Source organism: Typopeltis vanoorti, chromosome 18, assembly GCF_054136105.1.
Source record: "Typopeltis vanoorti isolate ZY-2024b chromosome 18, IOZ_Tvanoo_1.0, whole genome shotgun sequence".
Classification (NCBI taxonomy): domain Eukaryota; kingdom Metazoa; phylum Arthropoda; class Arachnida; order Uropygi; family Thelyphonidae; genus Typopeltis; species Typopeltis vanoorti.
Genome location: NC_143566.1, coordinates 97,328,974 through 97,351,559, shown reverse-complemented (window position 1 = coordinate 97,351,559; position 22,586 = coordinate 97,328,974). Strand labels below are relative to the sequence as shown.

The 22,586-nt window shown below is 35.8% G+C and overlaps 1 protein-coding gene across 1 annotated transcript in view; it reads left to right on the top strand.

Moving 5' to 3' along the window:
* Positions 1 to 22,586, top strand: part of Slh (sec1 family domain containing Slh) — a 349,840-nt gene that overhangs the window by 198,073 nt on the left and 129,181 nt on the right. Inside the window, exons 13-14 of the mRNA XM_090408533.1 lie at positions 12,944 to 13,020; positions 18,782 to 18,863. Coding sequence (XP_090264659.1) covers positions 12,944 to 13,020; positions 18,782 to 18,863 — 159 coding nt within the window. The remainder of the gene's footprint in view (positions 1 to 12,943; positions 13,021 to 18,781; positions 18,864 to 22,586) is intronic.

Genomic DNA, 22,586 nt, shown 5'->3' with positions numbered 1-22,586 from the left:
CTATGTTATTGTTGATAGTGATATTTTCTCCCTGGTGCAGGACACCACAGTGTACAGAGGATTTGAAATTGGAAGTTATCACTATTTAGTCTTGAGCAGGATGAAATTGAATTTCATATTGAAAAGAATACCATGTAAGAAAATTTTAAAGGGAATAAAAGTTGAGCAGCTCTCAGATGTCAACTGTAGACTAAAATATACAATGCTTATTGAAGATAAAATAAAAGAGTTTTAGGACAGGAACCAAACCTTGGAGATTCAGAGTTGAGCCCTGAAGAAAACATTGATTGATTCAGCCAGAGAAGCATGTGGTGAGGTTGTCTGCAAGGATAGAAAAATCAGAACTCCATGGTGGACACAGGAAGTTAAAGAAGGTAGTAAAGGAAAAGAAGAAAGCATATCAAAAGTTCCTGGCAAATAAGTCAGCTTGTGCTCTTAGAGAATACAGAAACAAATGTAAGAAAGCTAAACACTGTGCAAAACTAGCTAAACCAAAGTCATGGGAGGACTTTGGCAAGAACATAGAAAATAAATATCAAGAAGGTGGCAAAATATTCTGGAGATTGTTGAAGAAGCTTAGAAATGGAGGAAAGAGTGCTGTAAAAGGAGTTAGAGATGATAAAGGTGACATGAAAACGGGAGAAAAAGATATCCTTGAAGTACAGAGTAATTACTTCGAAAAATTGTTAAATGAAACAAACAGTGATAGCACAGTGGTAAAAAAACACTCAACAGGCATGCAGTCAGGAATACATATCCATACTTGAAGAAGAAAAAGCCATCAAAGGCTTGAAATGTGGAAAGGCAGCAAGAGTAGATGATAAGAAAAATGCTGAAGTATGGTGGTATAAGAGTCTTACAGTGGCTGCACTGCATAGTTCAGAAAGCCTGGACAGAGGGACGAATTCCCGATGATTGGAGTAGAGCTCTAATAGTACCCATATATAAAAAGTGAAATAAAAATGAATGTGAGAATTATAGAGGTATTTCACTACTAAGTGTTCCTGGTAAGATATATGCAAGTATACTGGATAAACAGTTGAGAAGAATGGTGGAAGAAAAGCTTGGTGAAGAACAAGCTGGATTCAGGCCATATAGAGACTGTCAGGATCAGATCTTCACTTTATGACAAATAGTTGAGAAATCATAGGAATATAACAAAGATCTCTATTTAAGTTTTGTAGATCTGGAAAAGGCATATGAGAAGGTGCCAAGAGAGAAGCTATTCAATACGCTACAGTTATATGGTGTCAATGGTGCATTATATCAAGCAATACTTTGTCTTTATTTGAGGAGTAAATCAGCAGTATTGTAAATCTATATGAATCACATTATGAAGGAAAGTAGTATTAAACATGATATCAAAATTGGATATGTTAATGTCCGCTCTTTGCTTTATGCGGACGATGTTATATTATCAATAAATCCACTACAAGTCTGCAAGATTCCCTGACTAAATTAAATAACTGTTGTAATAGATATGGTATGAAGGTCAGCAATAAAAAGACAAAGACAATGAAAATAGCCAGAACCGTTAAAAATGTCAACTGTGTTGTGAACTGAGAACCTGTGGAAGAAGTAAAACGTTTCACCTACTTAGACACGATTTTTAGTGAAGATGGTAAATTAAATATGGAAATAGACAACAGAATCAATAAAGCTGGTATGGTAGGAAGTCAATTGAATAAATTCATATGGAATAAGAGAGAAATTAGTCGGAACACTAAATTAGCTGTATACAAGACATTGTTCAAACCAGTTTTAACTTATGGGTCTGAGAGCTGGGTCAGAAGTAAAACACTTGACCAAAGAAAAGATATGAGAATCCTGAGAAACATTAGAGGTGTGAACAGATGGTATTAATGGCAATATCATATTAAAAACGAGGATATTAGGAAAGAACTTGAAATTGTCATCATCCAGGAACGTGTTAGCAGAGCTAATCTCAGGTGGTATGGTCATCTAAACAGAATGGGCAAGGAAAGATTAGCAAAACAAGTGTTCTCTGCCAGTTTGGCAGGAAAACGACCCAGAGGTAGACCAAGATATAGGTGGATTGATATGGTACAAAGTGCCTTAGAGACAGAAATATACGATCTGATAATATTGGATTCTTGATAAGTAACAGACTGATCTGGAGGAAAATTGTAGCTAGGAAGTTTGTAATGATGTGAATTTTTCATATAGTACTATCATATCCTGTACACCCCTTGAGGGTACATGGCAGGAATTTGATGATGATGTTTCATTTAGTTCGTGACCTAAAGCACAAGATTAAGCTCAGAATGAATGTCATCAAAGACAGGAATGGAGCAGTACTAACAGAAGAACTAGAAATCAAAAACAGATGGAAAGATTACTATGATTAACTGTACAGTAGAGAGAATAAGGAAAACTGGAAGATGCCTTCTTTCCAAGAAAATTTTGATTTGAAACCTCCTCCACTAAGGCATGAAGTTGAAGGAACAATTAAACAGCTTAACAACAGTAAGGCCCCAGGTGCAGTGGAATTCCAGAAAAGTTAAGGCCACAGGGAATGAAATGATAAGAGTTTCATAGGTTTGATTACAAGGATATGGGAGACAGTATCATGGCCTAGAGTTTGGAAGAAGTTGATCTTCATACCACTACACAATCCTTCACATCTCTCTTCTTGTATATAAGATCATCCTAAATAGAATTAAATCTCTACCTCAAATTGGACTGAGGAACAAGCAGGTTTTAGGAATGGAAAGGGTACCAGAGATCCTTTGCCTTATGCAGATTACTGAAAAGCATAAAGAATTTAGACTCCGTATGGTAATATGTTTTATAGACTACTCCAAACCTTTCTGACTTCATTCAACATATGAAAATGTGGGAAGTAATGAAATTAATGGGTTTCCTTCAACACATTATTGGGTTGATAGCTAACTTGTAGAGTAATCAGGAGGCCACAGTAAGAACAGATGGTGGATTAACAGATTGGTTTCAGGTCAGCAAGGATGCCTACTTTCTCCTCACTTTAGTATCTATGATGTGAAGACATCATGTGTGAAGTATTGGAAGTTTAACACGGAAATTGAGGATTAATCAGTAATCGAGATATGCTGATGATACGTTACTCCTTTGTAATGACAAGGAAGAACAGAGGACTTCATCTCAATCCTAGCAAGACAAAGATTATGGTTCTCAAAGGAAATAAAGACAGGTAAGCTCCTGAGAAACATGTTCCCTAATGGAGAAAAAATTGAGGAAGTCATCACGTTTGAATACCTGGGATCTGTTATTAATGTAAAGAATTGCTGTACAGATGACATCAGAAGAAGACTAGGAATGGGTAAAACAAAAGTCAGAGACTTCTCTAAAATCTGGAAGGATAGATCTAAGTCCACAGGAACAATGTTGAAGATTCTGGATGCAGCTGTTTTTCCAACAGCTACTTATGGATGTGAGACCTGCAACCTAAAGAAGTGTGTGATAGGAAAATGATAGTTCTTTTGAGATGTGTTACAGAAGGCTGTTGAGGATATCATATACTGAAAGGTGGTCAAATGGATGTGCTGGAAAAGATTGGCAGAACTTTAAGGCTCTTAAAGATATTGACAATAGAAAACTGAAATACTTTGGACATATTGAAAGGATGAAAGGAGGACTTCTCAAACAAATAATAGAAGGTAAAGATCCTGGAAAAAGAGGAAGGGGTACACTTTCAGTGTGATGGATGGATGGATGGTATGCCTGAAGTAACTGATCTTCAGAGATTTGATGTTTCCAGAAAGGCATATGACAGAACCACCTGGCAAGGACTAGTGTGGAACATTATGGCATCTTATGTCCACTCAGCTGATGGATGGAGGTGAAACAATGAGAAGTGGATTTAGGGGGGTGTTGGTTGGGTGTAGATATTAATAAGGCTGTGGGAATGTATGACATGTTATTATTATAATTATTACCTGATACCTCCAGGGAGACCAAAGACTCATCGAGGGAAGGCACCTATTCTGCAACTCTCTGTCTCCAACTACAACGAACCGCAACTGCACCAATACCATCTGCCTCCCACCACCATCACTAGTATTTTCACAGACAATCACACGTGCCCATGGCAGGATTCGAATCCGCAGCACTTTGGCTGGAGAGCATATATGCTAACCACTTGGCCAACCAGGCTGGCACTGCCACCTCCAAATTTCATAGTTGTTGTTACACACTCTTATAAAAAATTCATCACACCCATCCATATGCTCAGTAGAGACATATCCCCACTTATGTTTAAAGAATGTGCAAAAGAGTTAGCCAGGCCCTTGACCTGGTTATTTTATTGAAAGTCTTGCAGTGGGGAAGGTTCCTAAGGAGTGGAAAGAAGACAAAATAGTACCTTTCCATAATATGGTTCTAGAATAGGAGGTTCTGAATGTTTTTATGAAGATTCATGTTCCATTCGATACTCGGAACTCCACATTCAGTGTGTCAGACGAAGAATTATGGTTTTTACATATTATCCTTAGTAGCACCCTACAGTCATTTCAGTGAGTGTGGTGGGTCATCCATTGCAAGTAACACTTACAATTGACTCCCTACACTTCCATCTCAGTATGGTATCACTGATTTGTAGACCTGGGATGGCCCAATTTGTTGGTGGACTGAGTTGATTGGATTAATAGACAGGCATAAGATTTTCTACGATGATCACCATGGGTTTGTGAATGGCAAGTCTTGTTTTAGTAATCTGCTTACATTTTATAAGGTGACAAATGTGTTGAATAAGGGAGATTCATATACAGCCACTCTTGGTTTTTGCAAAAGCTTTTGATAGATTACCTCATGATAAGCTGGTGCACAAACTTCAGAGGATGAGAATGGATAGTACAGGTAACCCTCATATAATACGGTTTCGATATAATGCTATCTACGAATTGTAGTAACCCTTGTTCAACGTGGTACTTATGCAACGCAGTTTCGATAAAAACACAGTCTACAAATTGTAGTGATCCATTATCTTTTCATATATTTTTCACTTTGTGACGTAAAAATCAAATTTTATCTTTGTTAAATTTGCGAATTTATATTGGGGGAAATATGCACGTACATCAATTGTTTACTGTGTAAAGTGTTTATTGTTGATAATTATCTTCGTTTTTCTGCCACTAAAGAGCATTAGAAATCATAAGTGTGTTAATCTCAAGCTGAGCACTTTATTTTTTGGTGAGTTACATACATAATATGTAATGCTTTTTTTATGTAAAAAAAAATAATTTTTATATTAAGGACCACAAATCGCAACGAAAGGGAAAAACAAACATACAAGAGAAAATTCATTTCTCTCGAAGAAAAAATTAAAATCATGGATTGGAAAAATGGAGAAAAACACCTGGAGTTGCTGCATGGAGTTTGAATTTAAACAAATCAACAATTCGAACAATCAAACAAAATGAACATAATATCTGAGAAAGTGTTTATTGCTGGGTCAATGATAAGTGCAAAGCATGTTGCTTGTATATGCGATATTCTAATGGGAAAAAAATGGAGAAATCTCTAATGATTTGGATAGAAGATTGCACTCAAAAGAAAATTGCTTTGGATGGAAATCTTGTTAAACATAAATGCTGTCATAGTTTATAAACATTTATCTGCACTATAAATGTTTATAGTGCAGATGAATCTGAGTTATATTGGGGAAAAAATGCAAAGACACACCTATATTTCGAAAAATGAAAGATTAGCTCCTGGATTCAAAGTTTCCAAAGATAGAATTACTCTACTGTTTTGCAGTAATGCATCAGGTGATTATATGACAAAACTAATGTTTATTAACTGATCCTGAAATCCTTGTTCTATGAAAGACTTTATTTTATTTTGCCTAAAATATTTATGCATTATGTGCAATGAAGGTTACATACAATTTGTAAATTTTATAATTTTATACTATGTATTTGATATGTTTATAAGAAAACATATAAACACATAGTTTATATGTTTTCTTAACTTACATGAATTACCTGAATTAAATAAAAATACATTTTTGTTGGATATGTCATTGTTGTTTATATAATTTAAAAAAAAAAAAACGATTTCGGAACATAACACTACTTTTTTTCATTATGTCATTATGTGATTGGGTCTTACATAATGCAATTTATATAATGCAGAATTTCTATGGAACCTGACATCTGCATTATACGAGGGTTACCTGTATATTGATTAGACAGATTGGAGATTAGCACTCTGAACAATATTAGCAAGTTGTGTACGATCGAGCAGTGTCTTCAAAAAGGAGGATCACCACTAGACTATGCCTTAGTGTTCTGTTCTTGGGCCACTACTGTTTTACTTGTTTGTAAATGATATCACGGGATTGAATGGGGATCTTCAGTTGTTTGCTGATGATGCAAAGTTTGGGAAAATTATAAGATGCACTGCTGATGTTAATTCCCTTCAAGAATATTTGAATAGACTCTTAGCTTGGACAAATAAGTGGGATTGTAGTTTTAATATTAATAAGTGCAAGGTGTTGCATTTTGGAGTTCAGAGATGCAAGGCTGTCTACTATAATTGATGAAACTATACTGCAGGAAGAGATGAGATTCAAGATCTGTGAGTCATGGTTAGCAGTTGACTGAAGTTTAGAGGGAATATTGCAAGTGTTGCCGTCATATTGCTGCTGTAATCTCAAGTTCACTAAGATACAGGAATAAAGAGGTTTGCCACTGCATAAAGCACTGGGCAGATCACACTTGGACTATTGTGCTCAGATTTGGTCACTTTGTTTCCATTGTGATGTGGAAACATTGAAAAGAATTCAGAGACCAAGTGATGAAGACAATATCAAGACTGGAAGGTTTGCTATGGAGAGAGGTTAAAGGAACATGTATTGCAGAGTTTGGTAGATAGGAGGATCAGGTTAATATGATAGAGACATTTAAATTCTCTATTACTCGGGGGATTTTATGAGATTAATACAGGGATTATAAAAAGATTGGAAGGTTGCTATGGAAGAACTATAGGCCATTCCTGGAAGTTGTGTGAGCATGGAGAAGAGGAGTGTGAGGAATAGATTTTTACATGGAGAATTGTGGATGAATGGAACAGATTACCCATGTGTTAAGGCTTAAGTGCTGGTAGGGGGTTTAATGGAGTATTGACAGCACTAGGAAAGGATTAAAAACTAATTTTAATGCTTCCAATATTTCATCTTCAGGAGTACAAATAACACTTGTAACACACAAACAAAGACAATGCAATACTTTTAAGGTGCTGCGTCCTCTATGGGTATTTGTAAACAACCTAAGGATGTAAACCAGGACCTCTGACAATCATTGTTTCCCAAATTTTGGAAAGTTTTATGCATCCATATTTCTTTAAATTAGGTTTATTTCTGAGTGGCACTGCAGATTCCAGAGTCTTTCCTTTTTAAATTTGCTATGGTGGAACATGGTGGTTTTCTTCCAGAAGATCCTGTGAATTATATTCATTGTATGGTCTGCAAGGCCAGATTGACCATAGTCATGATTGCAGATTATACAATTTGTGTTCATCTAAATTGATAGTGGCTGATCTACCTGTCTGTCTGTCCGAAGTAAGCTAACTTGCAGGAACAGGGTACTTTATAAACTCCAGGTACTGAGAGAGGATGGAGCTGATCTTTGGTAGAACAGATAAGAGTAGCAAGTTTCCATCAGGGCTTAAAAGCTGTCTAGAGGTTGTACTTTTTTAATTTATTTATTTCATATTCAAACACAAGTGGTACAGTAGTAAATAATTGGTACAACATTATTTACAACAAATTAGGATGCACTACAAATGAGGACAGCTTAAATTTAGTAGGTAAATTATACAGGGAATAATAAGTAAAATATGAAGGAAAAAGAAACTATACATGAGTTATATACAGGATATAAGTGTATAAGGTCCTCTATTGTGCAAGGTGATTGAAGAAGGGGGCAAGAAAGAAGGTGTTCCATGGACTGGGTTGTTCCACACTTGTAATTATCTGGTCCAGTGAGGCAGCCCCATTTTATGAGGTTTTGTTTGCAGCATCATGTTGTTTGTGGTCTGTTGAAGCTTTTCCAAGTATTCCATTCCAAGTGGGCATCACCTGGAAGATGTTTGGCTGTTGGAATACCAGTATTATTCTCAGGGTATAGTGCAAGCCATTGTTGAAGTCTTGTCTCTGGACGGTTTTTAGGTGGTTCAGTGGTTGCTAGGAAGCTGTGTCAGGATCTTAGGCTTGGAGCACTGTAGTCTAGCCAAATAGTGGGTGGCACTCATCATTCATTTGTCTGCTTCTTTCATCAGCTGAGAATGCAGATCTTCGAATCAAAGGGGGTGCAATACCAGCCAAAGTATACAGGTCACTTAGTGGTGTTGGTTTCAGACATCCTGTAATTAAACAGCATCTTTCATTCAATGCTTGGTCAAGTTTTTCAACATGGCAGTATCTGAACCATATAGGACAAGCATATTCAGCAGAAGAATAGCAAAGGGCCAAGGCAGAAGATCTCAGTGTGTTGTGGTCTGCACTCCCATTTGGAGGAAGCAAGCTTTGTTTGTATGTTGTTTCTTGCATTAACTTTTGCTTTTTCTATGTGTGTTTTATATGAAAGAGTACAATCGAGAGTCACACTGAGGTAGATTGGATTCCAGGAATGTTCTGTATTAGAGGTTATGCATCATAACCATTTCCTTTATATATATTGAGTGAGGTTGAGAATTTGTGATGTACAGGATTTGCCTGGTCTAAAACCATCCTACTCAGTAGTAAGATGGGGTTAGATTAGTGGTTGTAGCCTATTCAAAATTAATCGTTCGTAGAGTTTAAAGAGGTTGCTGAGTAGCGATTTAGGTCTGTAATTTTTTGCTTCGGTTGGAGTTTTCCCCTGGTTTCAGAAAGCCCACTACTTTAGCATGCCTCCAGATAGTTGGTATCCTTAGGGTTCTGAGGCAAGTATTGTATACATCTAATCACCACTCTTTAATCCTGGGTCCAGAATGTTTAATTTGTTCATTACAGATATCATTAAGGCCTGTAGATTTTCTGGGTTTTAATAGGTTTATGGCAGCATTGAGTACAGTGATTGTGAAATCTGAGTTAATCATATTTTGTTCCTCACTTGGGGTTCTAATTATCTTATTTTTTGGGTGCTTTTTAGGGAATTTTCCATTCAGCAGCAGCTGGTGAGCAATTTGATTAGCTGTTACCTGTGGATATTCATATGGCTTTGTGAAATCTTTCCTAATTCTGTTGATAAAGTTCCATGCCTTTCTGCTACCATGAGACATATCAAGGTCTTCTGTTTCTTTTTTACATGAGGAACGCCTTTCCTCTGCCAACTCGGAGCATAATTTTTGTCCTGCACGGATAGTCTCCTCTGAGAAGGGGGTTGGTGTTGTAAAATTGTAAGTAATTAGCATACCGGGCTTGTATATCACTGGAATGTAGTTTGTGTTGAATCCTCAAGGGATGTGTTTGGTGGAGATTTTCCTCAGTATTTTTATGAATTGGGGATACTCTTGAGGGTTTGGAGGGACTGGCCCTGTGGAGCAGTCAAGATCTTCCAAGAACCCTTCCAATTAGCTTTTTCGAAATTAAATTGTCATCTGTAAGGGACTGTGTTAGGCATAATGGCTGGGTTGAATTGAGGCATTATAGGTCTATGTTGAGTATGTGGAATGGGATTTAAGACCTTTTTAACACAAGTGTTGGATATTTTTGAGCTAACAAATATGAGGTTGGGGTTATATCCCCACTTCCATCTGCTACTATTGAAAGATGCAGGGAGTTTTTGATTATGTATCAGGTTTAGAGAAAAGTTTTCAGCCCATTTTTCAATAAGTTCTCCATCTTCATTGGACTTTATATAATCCCAGTTAATCAAAGTCACCTAATATGACATTGGTCATATATGCATTATTATTGAGAGGAGGGGAAGGAGAAAGTTTCTTCTGGCAGTTTATAAACTGAAGGGATTGAGATATTTTTAAATGTAATTGCAATAATCTCACTGTTTCTGTTGTTTGTTTGTTGAGTCAATGGATGACAGAATTAAGTTTTCTTTAGTAAATATTGCACTACTATTTATCATGGGGTATCTCTTTGAGTTTCATGCCATGGATGTATGGTCTGGTGGGGCCTTTCCCCCTCTGTGAATTTTTTTGCAGACAGAGCACATCACAGTTATCTCTGCAGATATTTGCAATGAGATCTAGCTTGACATTGGAGAAACCTTCAATATTAAATTATATTATTTTTAGGCCTGGTCCCAGGTGGGATCCTTTAGGGCAGGAATATGGGAGCATTTTAGTTCGATCACTTACGTTTGGTTGGTAGCAGCTTTAGCTTCCCCTAATGGGTACTCACAGGGTGCAGGAACGAGAACCTATCTGTTGCACACCCACTTTTTTAAAGACCTGGGTATTTTTTCCAATGTGCCATGGACATGGGGATGGTGGTGGCATTTCTGAAATCCTTCAAGCCATTGCTGAGGAATGGGGAAGAAGCTGATTATTTTTTAAATTCTGTAATCATTGTAGCCATTGGATAGGAAGGTATTGTGTATATGGTTGAGTTCAGTTGAGAGATTCCACTGGAACAAAGATTATAAGCTGTATTGGTTAGAGTTTTAATGATGCCATATTGTTGAATGTATCTTCCTGTGTGAGTGGAATTGAACGAGGAATATACGACCTGCCTCCAACAATAGCCAACAACATATGTTTAGATGTGGCCAACATCCTAATCAAGTCCAAGCCTCCCAGAAATAATATCCCACATAAGAAAATCATTGCTATAAAAGAGCTACAGAACAACAGCCAGATTATCATAACAAAAGCAGACAAAGGAAATGCAACCGTGGTGATGGACACAACAGATTATGAAAACAAAATGTACACACTGTTACAAGATCAGTCAACATACAAAATAATAGATCGCAATTCCACCAACACACAAAAGAATAAGGCACGAAAATTATTGAAAAAAGTCACTTCCTGGCCCAAAAACACAGTTAACAAACTCAAGCCCTTCCATGTTAAAACACCTAGGATCTATGGAGCACCAAAAATTCACAAACAAGGTACACCCTTACACCCAATTGTGGACAGTATAAATAGTCCCACATACAAACTGGCTAGACATTTAGCGAAGCTACTAGCCACTCTCACAAACAATTCTCCCTCCTTTGTCAAAAATTCAGCCCACCTAAAAAGCATCTTACAACACCTTACCCTAAAAAGCCCAGACTTAATAGTAAGCTTTGATATCACCTCACTATTCACAAATGTACCACTAATAGAAACCCTCAATCTACTGAAGTCACACTTCCCCCCTCATATATATTTGAACTATTCAAATTCACAATACATGCAGGATATTTCACATGGAAAGGGAAAATATACAAACAAATAGATGGGACAGCCATGGGCTCCCCCCAGCCAACTTTTACATGGAACACCTGGAAAAACTAACAATCAATACAGCCACTCTCAAACCAACACTTTGGCTACGCTATGTTGATGATGTGCTTGCTATTTGGCCACATGGCCCAGAGACATTGGAAACATTCTTAGTGCAATTAAATAGCCAAAATTCAAAAATCCACTTTACAATGGAACTGGAAGCTAATAACTGTCTGCCCTTCCTGGATAAACTTATCACACGCCTTCCAGATGGTTCCCTATCATTTTCAGTTTTTACACAAATAATCACACCATCATCCTTCTCAACAATATGGCATTTTAAAAACGCTAACCTGTAGAGCGAGAGCAATCTGTTCCAATGACAATGCTCTTGCTGCTGAACTGGCTCACTTACACCACACCTTCTTGGCCAATGGCCAAGAAGGTGTGGTGTAAGTGAGCCAGTAATCCACATAGTGACCAATAATCCACATAAGATAAACAAAATACTAAACGCTCCTAAGAAACCCCTCCCACCATCCACCACGGAGAACTACAACAAAACAGTCACTATCCCATACATTAAAGGCACATCCGAAAAGATTTCAAGAATTCTTAATAAACATAAACTACGCACTACATTCAGACCATGTAGCAAATTAGCAACCCTTATCCGCTCACCCAAGGACAGCATTCCCCCTTTATCACATCCAGGAGTCTACCAAGTACCCTGCTCATGTAATCAAGCCTACTATAGTCAAACAGGAAGAACTGTGAACATCCGCATCAGCGAACACAAAAGATACGTCCGGAATTATCACTATGGCAAGTCGGGCCTAGCAGACCATGCTCTGGATACCCCTGCACACAGGATCAACTGGAAAAACACAAAAGTACTACACAGAAGCTCTTATAAGTCAGAGAGATTGTTCTTAAAGGCAACAGAAGCCCTGAAACACACTCCAAATCTCAACAAATATGGCTGTATTAACTTGCCTAAAATCTGAGAGACAGTCATCTTAAGAAAAAACTAGTACCTTTTTTTTTTTTTTTTAGAGAGAGGGTGCCAAAAATCAGGACTCTAGTCTTTGTGTTGCTGTTACAATTTTGTTTAACCTGTCCGTTGATTAAACCATGTTGTTATAGTCTCGCGTATTGTGACAAACTGTGTTTTTGTGCTCTGAAGATGTTGGTTATAACACCAGCGAAATATCAGCAATAAGTTAATAAATTAATTATTTACTTAGTTTCTGTGTTCTAATATATACCGTTAAAAAATAAACAACATGATCGACGAACACATGTCTGGCCACATGTCTTATGGAATAAGAAAGTGTTTTATTGACATGCTGCAATTGTAATATTAATGGATGGAAGTTAAATCACTGATTAGAAAAACTTAAAAAAACAAAAAACTTTTTAAACTGTTTTCTTCATTTTTTTGTTTTAAATATATCTCATCCAGTGTATATAATCATTATAATCTTCTGATATATAAACATCAGGTTAATGTCCAAAACATAATTATTGATTGTTTCGTTTATTTACTTATGTGGATATCTTTCAGGGTTTAGAAGGGGACAATACAGATGAGGCAATCAGTATGGTATCTGATAATACTGCCAAGCTGACATCAGCTGTTAGGTAAAAGGCATTTACTTTTGTTCCTTTGTGTTTAAAAATAATCTTTGGAAAGAAAGGTAGCCAATTATTTTTTATCCCAAAGTTTTAGACCTACAGAACAATTAATGAATTGTAGGCTTGAAATAAAAAATAAAAAAATAAAATAAAATTGTTTATTTTGGATATGAAGACATTTAGTATGGTATAATATCCAATAAATTTGTTATTTCCAAGTTTCTTTAAAATTAAATGAGTTTGGAGGTACACAGCTTTGACGATGCTGCTATTTAGCAGCATTGTCAAATTCCTGATATATATATACACACACACACACACACATATATACGCATCCTTGAGGAATATACAGAACACTATAATAGTACTCCCAGATTAAGTCTGCATTATTACTAGCTTCTGGTTGATTTAATATTTTGGTCTTCATGATATCAAGGAAATTTAGATTAACTTCTTACACATTCTCGAATGCTAATAATGTCAAGTTCCTTTCTAGTATTTTCATTTTTAATATCATTCTGTTATTGATTCCCTAATTTTCTTAGAATCTCATATCTCTGGACACCCTGGTCCTTCAATAGTTTTACTGAAGATGCTCACAAAACCCATAGGGACAAGAAAAATACTTTATAGTGCAACATTTCCTGTGTGAATTTATGAGGAAACGATTGCTCCCCTTCTCAATACCCAAAAGAGGTTATTCATATGGTTAACTGTCTTCTTGAACATTGGAAAATGATTGCTCACACAACCCAGAACACATTAATTCATCCTTCGTTTATTCTCCCTCCCATGCATTGCAGAGTTTTGTATTAGTAGTTGGCAAATATATTTAAAAGTATTTGAAACCTTGAATAGCTAACAACTAAATAAGATTCCTATTGTAATCATATATCATGTAATTCATATGTTATTTTGGATATTTAGTATTATATAATTATTATTATTATTATTAGGACTCATTTAAGAATCAAGGGATGTATGGGATTAGACCTCCAAATATCATAGGCTTTTAAGGAATGCAGACAGCCAACTGAGGCTGCTCACCTAATGCCTAATTCTCACTTTTTAGTTTTTCCTGTTAGTAGGTATCTAACTGGATAGTGAACAAATCAGTTATGTTGCCAACCAAATTGCATTCCCCACTGCCTTTTGAAAAAAGAAAAGATAATTGGTGTAATTAGATATTCAGTGAAATATTATTTTGGTAGGATTATGCTAGAAGAAACTGATCAAACTAGGAATCTTTTAGTTGTTAGATATAAAGTTGAAGTTCAAGAACAATATAGCAAAATTATTAAATACAACTCTAAGAATAATTGAAAGGCTAAAACAATCATTGACATGCAAGACATACGACCTCTCTCTCTCTCCATTTGTCAGCAAGCCTGCATATGTTGAATCAACTTCAAATGGAAATTCAGAATGATGGCATTATACTTTTTGTTTTTTTGACTTAATCATGTTTTGAACTAACAAGACAGTAAGATCACAGAGCATGCTGGTGTTGTTGGCAGTAGGCATGTTAGCTTCGAAATGCTGATTGTGAATTATTTCAAGCTTTTTTCCTTTTTTTTTTTTTTCAATTGCATTGATTTTCCTGGAGAAGGCATGATAAGGCACTATACCAGGGTGCCCATGCATTTCCTCAGGTTTAAGAACTATTTAATGGTAGGGAGGCAGAGAAGACAGAAAATGTCTGCCTGGGGAGTTTCAGTGTTGATTTCGGCACAATTGGTATAAGTCCACTAGCAACAAAAATCATATAGAAAACTTTTTTTTTCCTGAAATGTCTAGTTTGCATCTTTGGCATTTTAAAGCTTCTAGATATCTGTCTGAGATAGCGAGATTTGAAGTATTCTATTGTTGCTCGGCCATGGTCTGGTAGCACTTACTATGGCTGATATTAGAATACAGGAAAACTTTTTTTTTTGAAATGTTTGGGGTACTTGTGGTTGTTTTAGCATTCTTCAATCCTTTGAGAACTATTGCTGTACTTACTTTTGTTGCTGTGGGTTGGGTAAAATCACTTCTAAAATGATACATTAGAGCACAGTTTGTCTAGCTCATCCAACCATTCCTGAATTCTCTCTCCCTCTTTAACCAATGTTTCCAGTACTTGTAATACTCTTGAGATTACTGACTAGTCTATAATTTGTTACTGCAGTCTTAGAACCTCCTTTGTGCATAGAGATTATTTTGCCCTCCTTCCACTGCCATGGAATTTTGCTAGAGCTGAGACTTAAGCAGCCTCTTCAGAAGCATTGCTAGTTCCCGTGCACATTCTTGTAGAATGTAGGCTGATATGCCATCTAATTCCAAGGCAGTATTTGCATTGAGATTCTGCAGTATCCTAAGTATCTCCAATCATCAACTTCTCACATCATTTCCTATCACATCACTCAGAACTCAACCATTTTGTCTGCTTCTGTCACCTTATTACAATCAGCATTTGTTAGTTATCCTTCAATAGTCATTTTTCCTCTTACTTGCCACACAATAAAATAAATTTGAGGGATTTCCTTTATCCTGTTTAACTAATTTCTTCTCATAATCTGATTTTGCTTTCCCTGCTGTTCGCCTTTCTTCTTATATGCCTTGCAACATTTTTTTGCAGTTCCTGTTTAATGATACTACTCATCCATCAGACTCATTTGATTAATCCTCCTGACATTGGGTTACAGTCTGATACTGCTTCTAGCTGCCTCCTAAGCTTGTCATAATCACCTGTCTTCTACTGCCACATATGCATCTTCAAGATACTTCATGCACCAATTTTGATTGCTTATACTTGGATAAGGGATTAAACTAAGAATATAATTTCTTGGTATCTTTAATTTATGTACATTTACCATTTTACTAGCAGGCAAACTAATATTTACACAAATAAATATGAATGTCTGAAATGATAGCAGTTTGCTAGTACATATGGAGCTTGTAATATATGTGCCCTGATTTGCCTTAGAACTTGACATGAATTGAATTTTACTATTTCTTACTGCTCTTTTTAGTTTCAAGTGCATTTTTGACCTACTTGATCTCTTCAGAGATGTTCATTACTAAACATTTACACTATGCATCCTTTTGATGAGCTTCAAATCACTTGAAAACAAGAGTTGACAAACTAAGCAAGCCACGGAGATGGAGTCCACTTATCACTCACACTCTCTCTCTCTTTATCTATCTATCTATATATATATAGAGAGAGAGAGAGAGATTGACTGATTGATTACTTGTCTGTGTGGGTGTATATATATATACACACACACACACACACAACAAAATATTGTTATTCTCTGTCAACAAAAAAATGTGATGTCATACTTTTGTGACAATAATAGACTATATTTGCATACAATAATCAGTACATTTTTTTGGCTGTCATTCAAAGGATATCAATAAGTATGTCATCATCATCATCAATAAGTATATTATGTTATTATTATTATTGTTATTACATGACACCTCCTTTTTGTATTTGGAAGTTTACTAATTAAAAGTAAATTAAGTAATTAATTATGTCTGTGCTACTGAATGATACTGCTTGTAAGTGTTAGTATTTAAAACTGCATCCTTTCACATGTGGATACCACTATCATCTGCAGCTGAATACTGCTCCCCCATATAGCTGAACAGCACCCATGTGTATTTGGTTGATGCTGAGCTTAACACCATTATGTGCCTTATTTCTGGAACTGTAAAATCAACCCCAACCTACTGGCTCCCAGTGCTAAGTAACATCCCACCTCCACACATCCGCAGATCCAACTTTCTTCTACATGAATACAGCAAAATTATGGAAATCGAAAATCTTCCAATCCACGAAGACATCCCACCCCTGGAAATAAACAGGCTAAAGTAAAGGCACCCTCCAATCTTAACAGCAAAAAATCTTGCAGAGACAAATTTCAACATGAAGGAGAAGTGGCAAGAATCCTGGTGTAACACTTCAACAGGGGTCTTCCACGAATTAGTGGACCCAACACAGATGCCTTTGGGTTTTGACCTACCTTTCAAAATTTGGTCTACCCTTAACCAAATCCGCACCAATCATGGTAGATGTGCAGACCACTTTTACAAATGGGGCATGATTGCCTCACCCAGGTGCAACTGTGGATCACCCCACCAGACAATCATATTACAGCAGAATGTGCCCAACGTGCATATAGTAGAAACCTGTCAGACTTCATCCATGCTACACCAAGTGCAGTTGACTGGATAATCAACCTAGACATACAGTTGTAGCCTATTCTTGAGTGTCTCTTTTATGACTGTATCATGTCTTATTATTGTGCATATGTCTATTACTATGTCCATATATATTAAGAATTAATGTAATGTAACTTTTCATGTGTGTGAGCCATATGCTAAATAAATAAACCACTATCATCTTTTAGCATTCTGCACACTTTGATACACATAGCTTTGATCTCTCTGTAATAAAAATAAAGTTTGTTTAAAGCAAGAAATAGATATACGATATTATGTTTCCTTAACAACAACAACAGGCTAAACTTTCACTGAAAGTTGAGAACGTATTTTTTTAATCATTCACCTACTACTTCCAGACATTCACATTCAAATACTAATTACAATACAAATATTCTTATTTTTATATAATCAACCTAGACATACAGTTGTAGCCTATTCTTGAGTGTCTCTTTTATGACTGTGTTATGTCTTATTATTGTGCATATGTCTATTACTATGTCCATATATATTAAGAATTAATGTAATGTAACTTTTCATGTGTGTGAGCCATACACTAAATAAATAAACCACTATCATCTTTTAGCATTCTGCACACTTTAGTATATGCACATGCCAAGGACTAGCAGTAGTAGTGATCTCTCAATTATCCAGTGACAGTATTAGCTTGAAAATGCATTCACACAGTGCTATATGAAAGTTGATTGAAATGCTAATTCATTGAACAGTCAGTTAATTAAAAGTTTTCTATTTGAAGATCAGATAATTAAGCAACACTACATATAAGCTTTAGTCATACTACATTATGACTAAAGCTTATCTACCAATTTATACTTTGCTGAGGTATTTGGTATACAAAGACTTTAACTTGGAATTTTGTTATTTATATATGTGTACCGAGAAGTTATAAAACTGATAACACAATAATATCATGGGGTAATTTTGTTATTATTGTTTATTTTATTTTATTTTATTACCTCACCACATATGAGAGAACACAGCGCTGTTATGAAAAGCTATTGAGAGCTGTTCAAAAACACATCAATTGATGTATTGTTGAAACTGCTGGAGGTCATAATCTTTTGGGGAAAAGATATAGGACAGGCAGTTCCAAGAAATTGAGGTAGATGGAATGAAAAAGGAAGATGAGAAATTGATTCTTTTTAAGTTGGAAACAACTGTGTATCAGTCTTCATCAGTAACTGCATGGTTTTATGTTTTGAAGAATGTGGAAGAATGGTTAATTATTATTGTGGAAGTACAGTAATTAGCACAGTGTTTATTTCATTTGGTGTCAATACTTGCTACAAGACTGTATGCAAATACATCATTTTGTAATTTAAATATTGTGTCAGTTTATCACATATAGACATATTCTTTATTTTGATTTCTCCACACAGCAACAAATAATGTTTGAATTTGTGATGAAAGTTATTGATTAAAATTTGGTATGAAGTCAAGCATTTAATATGAATTCAGTGGAATATAAATTGAAGATGTGTTTCAAATTGCTTTAAATATCATACTTTTATATTTAATTCTAAATTTTTTTGTTTAGTTCACTTCCAGAATTATTAGAGAAAAAAAGACTTATTGACATGCATATGACTATTGCCACAGCTATATTGGATCATATAAAAGTAAGCCATTATTGAAATATTTTGACTCATTAATTCAATTATGCATTGTAGATGCTCAAATGCTTTACTTCCATATTTAAGCATTTCATTCTGAATTTTTATGTTTCTGCCTCTTTTAATCAGTTTTGCACACAAGAGGTTGTAGATTCTGTCATTTTAAGAAGCAAATAGGAACTTGTTTATTCTTTTTTATGGAGCTGGAAGTTATCCTTGGAGAACACTAAGTGAGAAAAGCTGTAATAGAGAGTTTAGGTAGAAGAAATGGAAGAAGTGCTAGTTTAATGAATTTTTACATGGCCTATGATTGGATGTTGGGCAACTGTCATTCACATATTACTAACTATTATAATGATGGAATTAACTGACGTCATTTATTCTTTATTCGTAGAATTTTCACCTAAGTATCACAGGCATCATCAGTACAGGTACAAGGCTAATTAAACAATAACTGTTATATTCAAAAGCGCCACCTAAGTAGCTAAGGTTAAATTTCCTAAATTTATTTAATTTTTTTTAATTATTAAATAATAATTAAATAATTTAAAAGTAATTAAAAAAATTAAAAAAAAATTATAATTAAATATATATATGTGTATACAATTATATGTTAGGAAAGATTTGCTGCTTTATAAAGTACTATCTCCCAGAAGGGGGAAAGACTTAGACCGTTGGATCTGTTTAGGTTAGGGGAGTGAAGTAATGTTTCTTTGTGTAGCCATTCCGTTAGGAACCGACTTTTGTCTTGTTCCACTGAACTCTTTTGTCTTGTGTTCATGGCATGTTCTATAAGTCCAGACTGTTCGGGTTCAAGGTACTGGATATATGACTGGTATTCTTCTAACTGGACCTGAGCAGATCTTCCTGTTTGTCCGAAATATGATAACCCACATGAGCAGGGAATCTGGTAGACACCTGGATAGCTGAGATGTGGTAGCTTGTCCTTTGGAGACATTAGGAATGTGGAGATTTTTCTGACGGTCGAAAAGCCAGTCAAAAGGCATGTACTATAAAAACACTAGTTCATAGAGTCCACTCCTTTTGTTCTTCAGAAGAACTTTTACAAAAAGAATTACTGCATATTAATTTCTCCTTCATATCCAATGTCTGTAAGAAGTCCTTCATAAAAAGAGCTTTAAGTAATCCTACTCCAGCATTCTCTTCAAGTACAGAAGAACCTACACGTATACCTATCCCCCTATGTACAAGGGTTAGTGAATGCATAGCTAAGGTGCTAAAACCACTAGATATCTGTGTGGCTTTTCGACCGTCAGAAAAATCTAACGGTCGAAAATTCAGTGGAACAAGACAAAAGTCAGTTCCTAATGGAACAGCTACACAAAGAAACATATGAAACATTGCTTCACTGCCCTAACCTAAATAGATCCAATGGTCTACGTCTTTCCCCCCTTGTGGGAGATAGTACTTTATAAAGCAGCAAATCTTTCCTAACATATAATTGTATACACATACAGGGGGTCTTCGATCTACATCATCCTCGACATGCGTCTTTTCGACTTTACAGCAGTAATCCCATAAATAATTTTAAAAATAAATTTCAACTTGAAGCAGCATGACAGTAAAATTCAAACGTCGCAGGCGAACTTGTTTGTGAGCGCAGTGGAGGAATACGCTGTTACACGGCGTTTGTTTGGGAGAGGTTGCGTAGCTTGGGTACCGTGTGCTTTGTTTACATCCGCTCTCTCACTTTTGTGTTTGTGTTTTTTTTTGTTTTTGTGACTTTATACCCTTCAATATGGCTCCCAAACGTAAGGCAGCTCTTCCGATGGCAGTATGTGTCAAAGAACAGGAAAGCCATTATATTAGAAGTGAAATTAGACATTATTAAAAGGACAAAAAAAGGGAGAAACGCCAACGAACATCGGCCGCATTGAACTTAAGTCGTACCACAGTCGGGACTATTATCAAGGATAAAGTTCCCATCCTTGAACACATGAAAGGATTGGTGCCCATGAAATTGACTGTGATTACGAAAAAACGTAGTACAGTTTCATTTTTGTAATTTTTCTGTACTATACAGTAATTATGTTCTCCCTTCCATTTTCCTATGGCCTAGTTCTGTTTCTTGATATGTATGACTTTAGGGTGCTTTAGGTTAGGTAAGTAACTTAGACTATGGTAATTCCGACTTGCATCGAAAATCGCCTTACGTCGGTCCGTAAGAACAGATCTCCGACATAACTTGAGGACCCCCTGTATATATATTTTATTTTAAAAATATTTTTTTTAATTAATTTTTATTTGTTTCAATTATTATAATTGAATAATTAAATAATTATTTAATAATTAAATTTAAATAATTAAATAATTAAAAAATAATAATAATTAAATAAACTTATAAAAGAGTAAAAGAGTAAATGGGTTGCTTAAGGGTCAAAGCTGTATAACTGAGAGGAGACCTCCACATAGCCTTTAAAGGAATGCGGAGAACCGACCAGAGCTTCTGACCTAATGTCCAATCCTCACCTTCTCGTGGTGCACCCTGTTGGGTATCTATTTTGATACTGAACGAACAAGGATGGGCTGGCAATTTGGGATTTAGCTGACCAAATTGTATTCTTATTGGTTAAACCAAAATAAAAAACGATGGTACAACATGACAAAATTTCATGCCGACTGGGGCGTCGCCCGGTTAAACAAGGCCCCCCCGTTGTTTTCGCCAGGGAACCAGTGCGAACAGCAAAAAGTCAGCTACTGGAACAAATCTGAAAACAAACCCCAACTCAACATCACCAGAGTTAAAGATCGGTACTATCAACGTAAGAAGCCTGAATGGCAAAGAAATGGAGCTAGCTGAGGAATTAGATAAGTACCAGATCGACGTAATAGGGGTGACTGAAAGAAAAAAGACCAAAACTAGTGAGATCTTTCTGAGCAATAAATACAAAATGTTATATTCAGGCAATGACAATCAAGGAAAAGAAGGAGTAGCCATAGTATTCAACAATACGAGGCTAATCTTATTTAATGGCAGTCAGTCTCAAGTAGAGTAATGTGGACAAATATGAGAATGGGGAACTGGACAATGAGACTTATTTGTGCCTATGGTCCCACAGAAGGTTCTACTAAGGTAGAAGTGGAGGAATTTTTTGACGCTTTAGAAAAAAGCAACTGACACAATGAAAAAGGAAAAGTTGGTCCTTGTTGGCGATCTAAATAGCAGAGTAGGAAATGATTGTGAGACATACAAAAATATTTTGGGAAAATTTGGAGAAAAGAGCAAAGCTAATAATAATGGCAAATATCTGTTGGATTTCTGATCAGGACATGGACTGGTTATTACTAACACCATGTTCCAACATAAAAATGTGCACAAATTCACATGGAGAGAAGAGGCTAGGAATAAGAAAAGTCTCATTGACTATGTTATTGTTGATAGTGATGTTCTCTCCCTGGTGCAGAACACCAGAGTGTACATAGGATTTGAAATTGGAAGTGATCACTATTTAGTTTTGAGCAGGATAAAATTGAATTTCATATTGAAAAGAATAACATGTAAGAAAGTTTTAAAGCAAATAAAAGTTGAGCAGCTCTCAGATGTGAACTGTAGACTAAAATAGAGAAAGATTATTGAAAAGAAAATGAAAGAGTTTGAGAACAGGAATCAAACCTTGGAGATTCAGAGGCAAACTCTGAAGAAAACATTGATTGATTCTGCTAGAGAGGCATGTGGTGAGGTTGTGTGCAAGGATAAAAAAATCAGAA